Source organism: Centropristis striata, chromosome 7 (assembly GCF_030273125.1).
Source record: "Centropristis striata isolate RG_2023a ecotype Rhode Island chromosome 7, C.striata_1.0, whole genome shotgun sequence".
NCBI classification, from domain to species: domain Eukaryota; kingdom Metazoa; phylum Chordata; class Actinopteri; order Perciformes; family Serranidae; genus Centropristis; species Centropristis striata.
In genome coordinates, this window is record NC_081523.1 from 32,749,997 (window position 1) to 32,764,796 (window position 14,800).

Here is a 14,800-nt window from a genome sequence, read left to right on the forward strand (position 1 = left end):
ACATCGATAGGGATCAGGTCCAGAAGAAGACAACAGCTGCAGGGACGGACTGGATATGTTTTTTTTCATCCGGCAGACTCTCCCCATCGCAATGGGGCAGCAGCAGTTAGTGTGCTCAAGAGAGCGCAAGAGTGCTAACAGTGCTGGAGTTCCAGACACTCCTCTACCTGGCTGCTAACCTGTCAAGAGACCAGGGCTTAGGTGCAGGAAGAGGCCATGGAAGTCATCACTCCTAACTCCCTTCTGCTTGGTCATGCATGTCCCATTGGAGACATCCCAGGGTTTGAGTTTCAAAGTTACCCCTTATGCGTCTGAGAGCGATCCAGATTGAGGTTGTTATTTGGTTTATTTAATGTTTTCCCTGCTGATGTGGGAGGTTCAGCGGGAGGCCAAGTGGCTAGTTCATCTGTTCCCCACCGCAAACACTATATGTGTGGATTTCTTTTAAGGGTAGTTGTAATCACCTTGTTCAATTCGCTGATAGGGGGTGGGAATTTTCTGGACCTCTTAACTTACTAGGCCTGTTCTACCAGACTGTTACACTCATATCTATTATTGTGCTATTCGTGCTTATGGGTTGCATATATGATGTTGCTATATTTCCTACACACAGTATGGAAAATTTAAATAATACTGGAGGTTGTGTTGGCTGCCCTGTCAACTTTGTGAGCTGGAATGTTAAATATCTCAATCACTAGGTGAAATAAAAAAAATTATTTTCGCATTTGAAACAGTTTAATGTAGATATAGCGTTCCTACAGGAAATCCATATACGGTCAATTGATAGCTCTCATCTCAAATGGGCAGGTCAGGTATATCAGTCTAACTTCCACTCAAAGTAAAGGGGGTCGCTATTCTGATTAGCAAAAATATATAATTCAGTGTCAAATGTACACGCTAACTCTGTTAGGCGTTTTTTTTTGTAGTTGGGAAACTATACACACTCACAGTCTTTCTGGCATGTATCTACGCCCCGAACTGGGATGTTCCAGCACTCTTTACTAACCTCTTTTCCTGTTTACCAAATCTGACTACACACTTTCTGATACTTGGCAGTTATACAAATTGAACACTTTCTTGTCTTGTGGATCGGAGAGCTTCTAAGAGGACATCCCTGTCCAAATCAGCAAATGCTATCCAACTTTTTAATTCATACGCTTACTTCTTACCAGTCCATAAGTCTTAAATCCAGGATCTGGTCAAATCCTACACTCCTGCCCGTCCTCTCCGATCTGCATCAGCCAAACAGCTGGCAACTCCCACCCTGTGAGGGTCTACTCGCCTCAAATCCTCTTCCAGACTTTTCTCTGTCCCGGCACCCAAATGGTGGAACGAGCTCCCCACTGACATCAGGACCTAAGACAACCGATACATCTTCCGCCGCAGGCTGAAGACCTACCTCTTCCAACAATAACTCGGTAAAGTCATGGTCGCTAATAAAAAAAAGGGGGAAAAAGCTTTTCTTCTTTAGCACATTGCGTAACACTTATGTAGCACCCCTGTAGCGGTGATTTGTGCGGTCTGAGGCTTTTACCATCAAGGTTGAATGCACTTAGCTAAATGACATGTAATGTAATGTGATTATGGTGCCACTGTGATTTCAGATCATGGCCCCTTCAGTATGAAATTACAGATTCCGGGTACACAAACTACATATTGCCCGTGGCGATTTAATCCTTTATTTCTTTCAGAAGTCAAATTTTATATAATCAGAAATCAAATTATGAGTCAGACTCTGGGAATGTCACCATCCACTATATGGGAGTATAGGCATATTTAAGGGAACGGGTCATTTCATGTTGCGCAAGTAAAAGTAAAGGTGTCTACTGAACGTCTTAAGAAGCTAACTGATGATATTTTGGAGTAAGATATGTTGTATAGCCGCTTCCCCTCTGCGGACGTGATTAAAATATGTATGTCATTACAAACAGAATTGAATCTCCTGTCCACCAGGCAAGCTGAATACCTTATTTCTAAATCATGACACGGCTACTACAAGCATGGGGGAAAATTTGGACTGATATTACCCATCTTTTGCCAAAAGAACTGCTAACCAAACCAATCCTGCCATCAATGATGAGCATAGTCTTTAATGCACTGATAATTGTAAAATGAACTCCTGCCTTAAGAATTTCTATCAATCAGTATGTGCTTCGAACTCACCAAACAGCTCTTGTGCTCTAGAAAGCTTTTCTAAATCTTTAAACTTCCCTTCCATGGATGTGTCACTGGCCTCTGAGCTGGCTAGAGATATTTCTGTTTTGGAAGTAGCCTCTGGGATTAGTGACATGCAAAGTGGTAAATCCCCGGGACCAGATGGTTTTCCAATTGAATTCTTTAAAACATTTTCAGATCAACTTTCTCCCTTGTTATTGTCAGTATTTGAAGAATCTTTTTCCCCCCCGAAATCTTTACCTCCAACTAGCTACCTCTCTCTTACTTAAGAAGGATAAGGACCCTCTCGACTGTAGCTCATGCCATTCAGTCTCACTGTTGACTACAGATGCCAAAACTCTTGCAAAAAAACTTATGAATCATTACTCTTTTGTTAATATTAGGCACTTCTGTAATATCCTATATGGTTCCTCTTCACCAGAGTTTTATAACAGTAATAAAAAGAAATAAATAATAACAATAATATTAGTATATCAGCTTCTTTTTTAAACATTAGAAAAATATCTTTGATGAGGATGCCTTAAACTTCATTAGTGAAGAATTGTAAACAATATATGCATTTGTTTAATTTATTTTACAGAAGCATTAGAAGTAAGAGGTCATCTGAAACATGCTGTACCTTCTCAATGACACTCTGAGTGTTGATCTGCTCTCTCAGCTCAAGGCTCATCAGTCTGAAGCGCTCTGACCGACGACCCTCCCCTCCACTGCACAGTGCTTTGCAATAGGCCTGCAGCACTGGTCGCTGTTTTTCAGGCACCAATAGGATCTTATTGAGCTCAACCTCCCCACAGGTGAGGATCTCCAGCATGGCTCCAGTCAAGAGGCCCTCCTGTGAAGGATGTATGATGTCAACATCTTAAGATTCTGCCACTCCAGTGTCAGCTTGTTCGGGGTGCTGGGATCATTGTATGTAAAGAAACAACGATCCCAGTGCCAGTGGTGCAGGGAATTCTGTTGTTATTGCCCAGATTTTAAGGTGTCCAAGCTTGAGGGGGCGGGGATTGCCAGTGCATTAGTATTAGGAATCCGATCTGCACGAAATTTTGCATACAGGTTCTTTGGTGCCATATTGTATCGTTCACGATAATATCGGTCTTTTTTTATTTATGGTTTTAAAAAATGCATATCATGATATTGGCAACATTCGTACTTCTTGATGTAGTGGTTAAAGCTGTTTTAATCACAAAAAGCTTCTTAGTCTCTGTCGCTAAACACATGCAGCTTTCAAAATAAGAGCACAGTGTGTTAACAGAATCCTGCCTTAAATAAAACATACAATAACCTTTATTCTCCTTTACAATATTTCATTAAAATGTGCCACCGGAACCCCTAAATGGTTATTTTTATTATTTGCTCATACTCAAGAGTCAAGAGTAATTTTTTTGTATTTGGCAACTGTTGAGATTTGCACTTCAAACTACATTTTAGATTTTTATTTATTTATACAGACTAAAAAAAAACATATTTTCATTATCTTTTTAAGTATTTCGTAATATCGTTATCGCAAAAATAGCCTGAAATATCATGATATTCTTTTAGGGCCATATTGCCCACCCCTATTTGGAACCCAAAGGTAAAAAGTTGAATAAAGAATTGTTCTAATCCTATCATTGTGCAAGTTATAGAGGAACAACTTCAACACCAAACTTGACACAATTTCCCATGCGCCATTGATACAGTCTCACAAATTTGACAAATAAAGAAATAAAAAGCTAATCTAAACATTTCAAGGGCAAAATATCTTAACCTATGGTGCTATAATCAAGGCGAAAGCGTTTTGGCCCATAATTCCCCCGTTCTAATTCACACATTAAAAATTCTTACATTCACTGAGGTTGAGGTGAATTTTGTTATATAGGCCACGCCCACTTCCACCTGAATTTTTTTTCCCAGCAAAATCTTGAAAAATGCTAATTTACTTTTTAGAAGTCCTTCAAGTATTGTACGATAATTATAAAATGTAACAATTACAAAGTAAAAACAAAAGCCACGTAATGATAAACTGTGTGAAAATGGGAAAAAAAGGAAGTAAGATTAGCAAATAAACAGCTACAACAAAAAAATAAGCTGGTTGACCGAAGCGGGGCAGAGAGAGTTTATGTTCATAATGTTCCCTGCTGACTGAAAAATGTGATAGAAATAAAAGTGAAAAAGTAAATACGCAGTTCTGGATAATAATAATAATGCTCTCAGTGTGCTGAAATGGATTAAACTTTACCAGAGTCATCTTCAAAACAAATGATTAATTATTGTTATCTGATTTGGAATAATACAATTGTTGAACTCAGCTCAACCCTGACATTTCTTCACAAGATCTCCATGAAGGCACCACAAATGCTACTATTTGTGATTCAACTAGTAGCTCACAGTGTGCATGTGTGTGTGTAAGTGTAAGCCTGGGTACCAACTTACATCCAGATGATGAACTTTGTCTCCAGGTTTTTGTCTTGGGTCTTTTGTGCCCAAAATCCAACTCTGGGCCCCTCCTCCATATCTCATAGATGCACCAAAGATATGACTGTATACCTACAGGACACACACACACGCACACACACACACACGCACACAAAGAGACATGAGTACAGTAGACATTAACAGAGTTTAGGCCAGAATTCAAATTTTTCGGGTAGAACTATTTGTTTATTTACATATCTCCCACAAAAATGAGGAGACGAAAAAGAAATTATACATGACATGAAACATAGTGTTAAAACAGTGCAGACTCTTTGTATACAAATATGATATGATATAATATGTACCATATCCAGACATTCAGATATTTAGACATAGCACAAACAAACTTTTTCACAGAAAGATCAGAAGGCTATAAATGTAATCAGAATGAGAATCAATATTTTTCACATACAAGAAATTTGCTGTGGTGTGTAATTGTAATTTAAATTTCCTTGTGTGTCATCCACTTGAGATACCCCACCTCCACTATCTCATGAAGATATCAAGTCCTTTTGTGTGTTCAATTGTGATGTCTAGATCTCTTATCACCTACAGACAAAACCCTGCAGGATGCCTCAGGTGTGGAACACGACCTAGGGAATTTATATATATAACTGTATAACTACATCAGATTATAGCTACAAACACACCCTTGGGTGGGGGGGCGTGCCTCAGGTATAAATGCTCAGTTCTCCCCAAGCTGGGGGTCTTTCTTCATTTTGATCGCTCGTGTGATGACTGACCTTTTCTTTGCAAAGAAAATAAAAACTCTGTCTGCCGGAAGAAGTCTCTATTTCATTCTTCACCAGAAGCAGATCATTTCAACAACAGGTGTAATGGTGCTAGATGTGTATGTTAAAGTACTTGAAGTCAAATAAACCAGCATAAATAGAAAGTATGTAGAATAGAAAAAGTCAACAAACAATATTAAAAAATATAAGCAGTAGATACACTGGCCCTCATTTATCAAACAAGCGAAGAAACAAGCGTAGATCTGAGCGTATATTTCGTCTTTCGACAGGGCTCACGTGTGATTTATCAAACGATTGTATCTCGCCAATCACATCGTACGAATGATCGAACGTTGATAAATGTGGTGGCTGAAAACAATCATAATTTGAATTATGAAAGAGATTGAGACTCTGACGTCTCACGTGAAACAGCACAAGGTGATATTGATTGGCAGCCTAAAAAGTGGCATTAAAGGGAGTTGGAAGAATGAAGTGTGGAAGGAGATCACTGCTGCAGTCAACAGTGTGGCAGCAGACAACCGATTTAATTTAATTTTTACATTTCTGTGATATGTATAGCTTACAAAATATGCAAATAATATAATTAGAACAGTCACATAAGACATTTAAACATGTTTTTAGATTTTTCAGGTGAAGAAAAAGTGGTCAGATTTGAAACTGGCCACGGCTCTCTGGGCATGACATCGTCTTCCAGAGTTCCCTCAAATGGCGCCCCGTTGTCCTGCGCAATGTTGTGAAGCACTCCGCAGGCCAGGATGATGTCACACACCTTTTCTGGCGTGTAGACTAAAGTTTCCCCCACTGCTCCCAGACAGAGCCATCTGCCTTTGAGCAGCCCTATACAGCGCTCCACCCTGGCCCATGTGCGCATGGTTGAATCTGATCTTGGTAATTAAGTAAGTAAAAAAATACATAGATACAAAATACATACATAAATAGAGAGATTAGATGAAAATATATGGATAAAGCAAGGGTTTTAACAAAATATATAAAAGGTGAACTGTGTGTTTCATATTAGACAAGACTGTAATTGACATACTGTTCTCCTCCTCACCATTATAATGACATCCTGGGTTGGACACAAGAGGTTTCAGTGTTCTTTGTCTTTGTAACCATTACAACTAAATGAAAGCTGACAAGTGTGCTAGTTAAGTAAGAGTAAATCACCTCTTTGAGGCTGACTGGAGTGTTGAGCAGCAGGCTGGTTGTGGAGTTAGAAAGGGAAAGGTTCTTGACCAGGAACTGCTGGAAAACCGACTGGTTCTTCAACACACTGGCCAGCGTGAAGCCTGCATCCACACACACACACACACACACACACACACACACACACACACACACAATTATTTATAATGAAGCTTTCTGTTGGCAATTGCATACTTTATTCACTCATTCAATTTAAAAACTTTGGTGAACAATGGTCTCACTGTAAAAACTCAAATGATTAATCTTGTTTGGATCTTTGATTTATTGGTCAATGTCTGTTTTTGTCCATTACATTAACTTAAAAACCTAGTAGTGAAGTTTTCAAAGCATATCAATCAGTTGCTTTGCCAGCCATGTAAAATGATTGTTCTGTTGCCTGCACCTTAGCCAACAGCCACAGGGCTTTACGCTAATCTTTTTCCGAAGCACTACACATGCACCTAAAAGAAAAAATTTAGTAGCACGCAACGAAAAAGCACAGTTCAACTAACGCATTTTATTAACAAACCATAAACAAAAACAACAGAATTCTTGTTTCAGGAGGCATGTTAGATTTATCTGCAAAAAAGTCACAAGGATTGAGGATTAGACTTGGATCAGATTCAAACTTAGATACCCCACTATGTGGGTTTGATATACAAAAAAATAAAAAATAATGAAATAAATACACTAAAACTGTCTTTGTACAGTTTTTAATTGAATATAGTATGTCACAAAGGATTAACAAATTATTACATTCTGACATTTTAGACAACATACCACCGTTTTTGTAATCAGGTTGTTGATTGCTTCAGTGTTGGCTGTTTCACAAATACCCAGCAAACTGCATAGTCCCGCCTTTGTTTTTCTCTTCTCAGTCTTTTCGGTGTGTCCCCTTTTATTATATGTCTCCTTTATAATGTCAATTTATTTCTCATTAATGCTTAGCCCACCCAGTAAATTAAATTTATATATATACTTTAAACTGATGTTCACTCCCACACATTTTGTTGTTCTCTGTCACACACACCGAATGAACTTGAGCACTGAGAGCTAGACGAATAATGTTGATTACAAATTTTTTTGCTTTGTCTAGCTCAACACTTTTGCAAGTGATTCACTTTGGTGCCCAGAAATCATGTCATTAGATGACAGGAAGTTGTTGAAGCATGCTATATGTCAGACCTTGACTGTTGTTGAAGTTGTAGTGTGGTGGTAAAGGGGTTGAGCTGAGACTTTCAAGGTGCTGCTGCAGGGTCTCAAGCTCTTGACCCAAACCGGGCCGGTCAGATGTGAAGAGGCGGTTCTGCTCAACCACCTCACTGATCCGCTCCAGCAGCTGGGTCACTCTAACAGAGGAAGATTTAGACATTAAACACTTGCGTAACTGCAGAGAAGAACAAACACAGTGCTATTATTCGGCCTTTCTCAGCAATGGTAAGCTCAATAGTGACAGAAGCAGAGGCACTTCTAGTAAGGATGCCACTAACTGTGTTACCATCAACCACTTTCCACGTGCATTTTGAAGATTTGCATGAGAAAAACTTGATGGAAATACCAAAACTGAAAAATAAGTTTTGAAAATGTGCATACGTTTTTTTATGCTCGCTTGAGGTGATTTTTGTTGTTCTCGAAAAATAGTAAATTCAGTGATCAGAAGATGGAAACTTTTTTTGTGAATAAGTTCTGACGTAGCGAACATTTAATTCCTGACAAATCAGCTGTTTCCACTCTGCCAGTCAATACAAACTGACATGAAAGAATAATTAGAAGAGACCCGATTTAATCTAATTCATGAGGACATATTTTCTCTCATGGCTGGCCAAATCTGTCCAATTAGCAACCTATTTTTAAAAATTATTTTTTCACTCTTGCTAAGTCTCTTCTTCTCCTGTTTTCTTTCATACATAATCTCTTCTTTTTCTACTGTTTACTAACGGATTAACCCACAGCACTATATTAAACTCCCATCTTCTGACCCAAGTATGTTAATGCTGCTTTCTTTATTTGATCTAAAGCAGTTGATGGAAATGTCCTAAATTTCGCGTTTTCTTCAATGCGACATTTTAAATTTCCATTCAAAATTCCATTAGACTTTAATGGAAACACGTGCACTGACTGTGGCGGGCGGCCTTAGACTAATCTGTTCAGCCATACTTAGTCTAATTTGCGTTACATTTCTTGAAGGTACTGAAGAATTTCTACACTATTTATTATATAAAGATATTTTTCGTTGTGTTGCTGTGCCTCAGCGAAGTGTCACCCCCAGTCAGTTCTTGAGTAAAGGTCACCCTCAACAAGGTTAAATGCTGCCTTACTCACCAAGATTACAGACAAAAATACAACTCATATAGCCCACAGCTTACAATGTAGCCTTTGATACCCTCTGCAAGGCTAAGCTAAAAACAGCTTGCCCTGGGGGTGACTTGAGAGGCACACATCAGTGACTGGAGCCGTAAAATGCCGACCCTCACTGGAAAACTTCATTCCGCCCAGTATTTACTCAGAAAATAAACAAACCAATGAATAAAGTAATAAAGTGCTTGAAGGAAACACTGAAACCAGCTCAGCTGTACACTGCCTTCACTGCAAAAAAAGAAAAGTTAGGTGAACTCAAAATTTTAAGTTGGACAATTAAACTAAATATTTTAAGTTTTGTTTTTGAGTTTGCTCAACTCTGAATTCAGATTTTTGTCAACTCAACTGCAAATTGTACTAACTTATAATTTTACATTGTAATAACTTTGAATCCTTACTTCTGCTAACTTGTGCAATGTGCTGAATTGGCACGATTGTAACGCCGCTATGAAATGTCAGCTAATGTTGCAACCACAATTTTGAGTTAGCGTTGATACGCTAATGGATACTCTGTAGCTGTAACAAGCAGCGCCGCTAGCATCAGTTAGCCGCTAGCATCAGTTAGCCGCTAGCTTTCGCTAATGACCGAATTTCACCGCTTTCCCGCATTTCACAACAAAGAAATAAGAGTTAGAAGAACTATTGTCCCTTGTTGTGAACCCCAACTTAAAGATATAAGTAACAACAACAACTCACAAACTTGTTTTTTTTATTTCCAAGTTTTACCAACTTAAATCACTGTTTTAGGCCAAAAAATACAAGTTGGCTTTTTTGCAGTGTTGCCTGAGGATGCCATTTGACTAAGTGATGAGGCAAGCCAATGCACACCCAGATTCAAATACCACAGCCAAGGGACATATCAATATTATATATATATTTTTTAATTTTATTTAATTTAAAATACAGTACTTCTCAGAGAATAAAAGAGTACTCATCTGTTTATTTCACATTGTTTCATTTTATTATATAGGGTGTCCATTAAGTCTCTTTATAATTTAATAAAATATTACAAAGGCAGTTGATGAAATATCTTAATCAGATTTGTTGTATGTACTCAATGGTTTTTCAAGTTTTTAATCACATTGTATTTGTGTATTTCAGGAATACCCTGTTGATGAAATAAGTAGTGGTAAATGAACCCCTACTCCTCATGAGAAGGTACAATGTGTATCATGGGTTTATTGAAACAAAATCGGATACGCAGACTCAGCAAAACTACAGAACTAAGTTTGGAAGAGATTCACCGTCACATCCATCAATTCGTGCATGGCACTGAGAAATTTATGGAGACAGGGACAGTGTTTGATAAAGAGAGGAGTGGACAACGCTAACTCTAACCAACTAATGGTGCCCATGTAGAGGTGCATTAAATGAGGCAAAAAACTTCAATATCTACTGCTAGTTTTGTAAAAATGTCCACATATTTGTCTGTTCATTTGCTTTTGTATTTCATTTTTTGAGTTGTAAAGAGACTTTATGAACACCCAGAACTCGTGTGCAGGAGCACTGCAGAGCATGTTCAGTATTTTGTGGCCCTCCCCTTTCCAATGCTGCCTAAATCACCATAGCAACCAGCAAAGGCAGGATGAGCCACCCCTTCAAAATAGAAGCCCACAATGGTCACTGTATGTTAACAGGAATCCTAAAATGGATCTAATCTTTTAGAAATTGGTACATTTATGGCACTCGCGTATGTTCTCAAAGTAACAAGTACTTGTTGCAAAGCAATAAGAGTCTAAAAGTTAGTAGATGCATTCGAAGCAACAAGTACTCAAAGAAACCAGTACTCGTTACTTAGTAATTGTAATATTAGCACTTTGATGTGCACAAAGTATTACTGATGTATTGTAAAACTTGTAAATTCGTCATCAAAACTATATTAAATAGTATAAGGCACCAATGAAATTGGTTCCATTTTTTTTGACAGACAACCCTGCATTTGTTTGTAGGAGCCCTGTGTTGTGACGGTCTGGCTCCACTGAAATGACTAAGAGGGTTGCATTTTCTTCAAGCAGTGCCAAAGTTGGCCTGAACACAGCCATAGCCTGATCTCAATGTTCTCACAGAAGCAATGGAACAAACAAAGAAACAAATCACTAAAAACAAACAACAGTTTTAGGTTATGAGATAATTACAGTTGCTGACAAAATCTACTCACGTGGAGTTCTTGTATTGCAGGAAACCAAATTCATCCCTTTGTCCATCTGGGCACAGCGACTGCATGATGGGAATGATGCCAGCTGAGGTAAGTGGGGCTGCACTGTAAAAGGCTGGACATAAGAGAGGAATAACAGAGTAGGAGGGACAAAAAGAGGAAAGACAACCACACAAAAAGAGGATTTTGCAGAGGTATATAGAAGGATGTAAAAAAGAATTGGAGAAAAATGTCAGATGAGCCACCTGAAAGGCAGCACAGCAGCTAATGGCCAGAGAGAATCCCACATGTCAATGCTGAATACATAACCCTTTCATTTTGTTGCATATAAAACAGAGCACAATATTTTTCCTCATATTGGCTCATAGCCCACTGATTCCATGGTTACTGTGAGTGTGGATCCCGTACATTTGGCAACACTTCCCATCATGAAGAAGCATTCATATCTGTTGCACTAGTTGTATATAAATACATAATATATAAAATGTGATTATATGTATACTATTTTTTTATTCTTTAAATTATAAGAAATATGTTTTTACTTTCTATGTCAACTGAGAAAACCCATTATGCTGTCAAAGACCACAAGGTGTGACTGAAAGCTCCTGCAGAAATATAGTAAGCAGACCTTGAGTTAAAAATCATTTGTCACATTTCCTAGATTTGTGAGGGGAATTAACCCTCCAGCTCCTCATACCTTTGAAGGACATGTTTACACTTTTAGCTAACCTAATGATTTGTATATATGTACTAACAGTTTAAAATGCTGTATAACACACTGCAGCGAACTGTTCATGTGTGGTATGCACTGCTGATTTTGTGTTTATATGCAGGGATTTAATTGGGCTTGTAGATCCTGATAATGTAATAAATTCACGATAATGTAATAACCCCGATAATGTAATAAAAATCTGCACTTGAGTTGATTGAGAATGTAATAAAACCTGATAATGTAATAACTTCCCGATAATTTAATAAAGTGCATTTAATGTAATAAAGTATAACACCAAGCACCTTTAGATTTCTAGAAGCTGTTGAATGCATTCGTGTGTCATGGATACCTCGTTTGTGAAAAACGGATGAACGGGTCAAAAGTTAATAAACATTCAACTTTGACCTGTTGGTGGCGCTAGAGCTCTTGAGCTAGAGTTGCCTACACAGTATCACCACTTGAACCCAAGTAATGGGTGGTCTGCTGTTAAATTATTACAATATTGGGGAATTATTACATTATCAGGACTTCAAATGAAGGCTAACCTGATAATGTAATAACCTCCGATTAAAGTTATACTTCATTACATTATTGGTAAAAAAAAAAGTGCATTACATTATTGGGAAATGCACTTTATTACATTATCGGGAAGTTATTACATTATCAGGTTTTATTACATTTTCAATGGACTCAAGTGCAGATTTTTATTACATTATCGGGGTTATTACATTATCGGGAATTTATTACATTATCAGGTTCTACAGGGCTCAACCCCTAGAAATTCACTAATTCAATAGTAATTTAATGCAATTGAATTGAATATATTTCTATTGGCTCTCACATGCAGCAATGTGACTGCTGGAGTGTGTTGTTGATGAATCAGAAACAGCAGCTGTAAGAGGAAGGAGTTTGATGCAATCCAGGCTGTCCTGCCACGGATGTTTTGTCGCCTGCCAAGTTAACTTTTATGTCGAAAATAACAAACGCAATAGCTGATCATAAGAGTTTTAGTTAGTATCAGTTTTCCACCTCAGACAAACAGCAGCATACAACCGCTACCCGAAATGTCTCATGTGAGGCTTCTAAAAGGGGCTCTGTGTCTCTCAGACAATATGAATGATGTAATGCACAGCTGACTGTGGGGCTGTAGGCCAGGGCCAGCACAATCATGCCTCCTCTTTATTTTAATGATTTTGATTTAAAATGCCTTAATAACAACAAATCATACAAATGTAAGTCACACTATTATAGGTATTTCTTCTTTATGTTGGCACTAAACCACAATTTTTAGCCATTTGTATTTCCGAACTGAATGAGCTGGTTTTCTGTGACATTCATTTTCAATACCACAACATCAAGATTATGAATATTCCATTCGCCTTTTTTTCAGTAATTTCTGACCACATTATATAAGCAAATGACACTTAAAACATCAAAATACTTAATTATATTTGTCTCCATGTAGTCCTTTTGTCTTTTTAAAAAATGGAGAAAAAAAAGAAACATTTCCAATTATTTTTGCTAAAGATTTCAATGAAGTTCAATCAGTGCAAACAAAAAACAACCTAATTCATTGTGACATTTGTCAGCGCATTGATCATTCTGTCTCCCCTGAAATACGCTCAAAGTTTAATGATTTTGCTACAAGGATAACAATAAAGCTCAATCTGTGAAAATACAATGACAACTATCATTTTTCAAAAATATAGACAAAAGAATGAAGCTCATTTTCTTCAGTTCATTTTCTTGCAAACATTTTTTGCCTCAAAAGGATTATTGTAACCAACAAAACCAACTAAAACGTGTAACAAGTTTAAGTTAAGTTTGATTTGATTTGTTTAACTGCATAACATAATTGCTGTCCATAGCATTCAAGACGAGCACAACACATTTTTTGTACCAGTCATGTTAGGATGCCAATTTAGGCTCGCAAAGCCATGAGCAACATTTGTAAAGAGAAGATGTAGTCCAACATTGTTGTTATTTTGCACAGTTGACCATAAAGTTGCAGAGCTGCCAACCTTCTCTCTCTTTTGTCGAGTGACACACAGTTTTGCCTGTTTTCACACACACTAACGCAACACACATTGGGCCGAGTCGGTGCGTACCAGGTTGAGCGTCACACAGACAGACGTACCATGTCACATCCTGTTTATTTCTTCTTCTACATCGTTATTATTGTAGTCGGATGTCGGATAATAAAACCTCTGGAAGGCAATTGCTCCAACTCCAAAGGGTTAAGAATTAATTGAATACCATTGTAATCAAAATGTCAATCAACCTACCTTGGTCAAACCTTAAACACAGGTCTATCAATAAGGCTATATTGTGGTACATAGACAGTAATTGAGGCGAAACAATAGTTTTCTGGTTGAATGTTCAGCTCAAGTCTAGAAGGCCCTGCAAGTCATAATCAGATGAACATGAATCAGAATAAGTTCAGGTATTGCACATTTTAGCATACCACCCAAAAATCCACTAGAATGCAGGAAATCACATCTGCTTAATCCAAAATCTCCTGGGGGCGGATCTTCAGCTATGTCTTTACCTCACAGAATGTAATCAATGTTGTCCATCTCCAGTAGGCCACCCCTATCAATGTCATTGGGCCCCACTAACCACCAGAATACAGGGCGCAACATGGGTACAACGCCAAATTAATTCCAATTCTCTGATATTTAAGCCACCAACGTGTGTCTGCGTGCGCTGCAAAATTTTGGTCACAAAATCTCAGTCCAAAGTTTTTTGAAAAGCTGGCAGCTCTGAAGTTTAAATAATTTTTTTAACCTGTTTCCATGAAATTGTGACAATGTGATTTGTTTTTGGCAGAGAGTGTATCTCTTCTCAAAACAGTATTAATCAATCTCCTCCAAACATATCACAATGAAAATTAAACCACAAACAATTAACAGAGGATTGTGTCTGAAAACAAAATTATTCCAACTTTATGGGCGACCATGTCCTTGCTGAGAGAGCGGAGTCGATACAAACTAATACAGTGACGTG

The 14,800-nt window shown here is 37.9% G+C and overlaps 1 protein-coding gene across 1 annotated transcript in view; it reads right to left on the reverse strand.

Moving 5' to 3' along the window:
• abca2 (ATP-binding cassette, sub-family A (ABC1), member 2) overlaps positions 1 to 14,800 on the reverse strand; it is an 81,460-nt gene that overhangs the window by 52,761 nt on the left and 13,899 nt on the right. The window contains exons 3-7 of the mRNA XM_059336419.1: positions 11,086 to 11,197; positions 7,755 to 7,918; positions 6,552 to 6,673; positions 4,591 to 4,704; positions 2,795 to 3,007 (exon numbers count right to left, since the gene is read on the reverse strand). Of these exons, the coding sequence (XP_059192402.1) occupies positions 2,795 to 3,007; positions 4,591 to 4,704; positions 6,552 to 6,673; positions 7,755 to 7,918; positions 11,086 to 11,197 (725 nt within the window). The remainder of the gene's footprint in view (positions 1 to 2,794; positions 3,008 to 4,590; positions 4,705 to 6,551; positions 6,674 to 7,754; positions 7,919 to 11,085; positions 11,198 to 14,800) is intronic.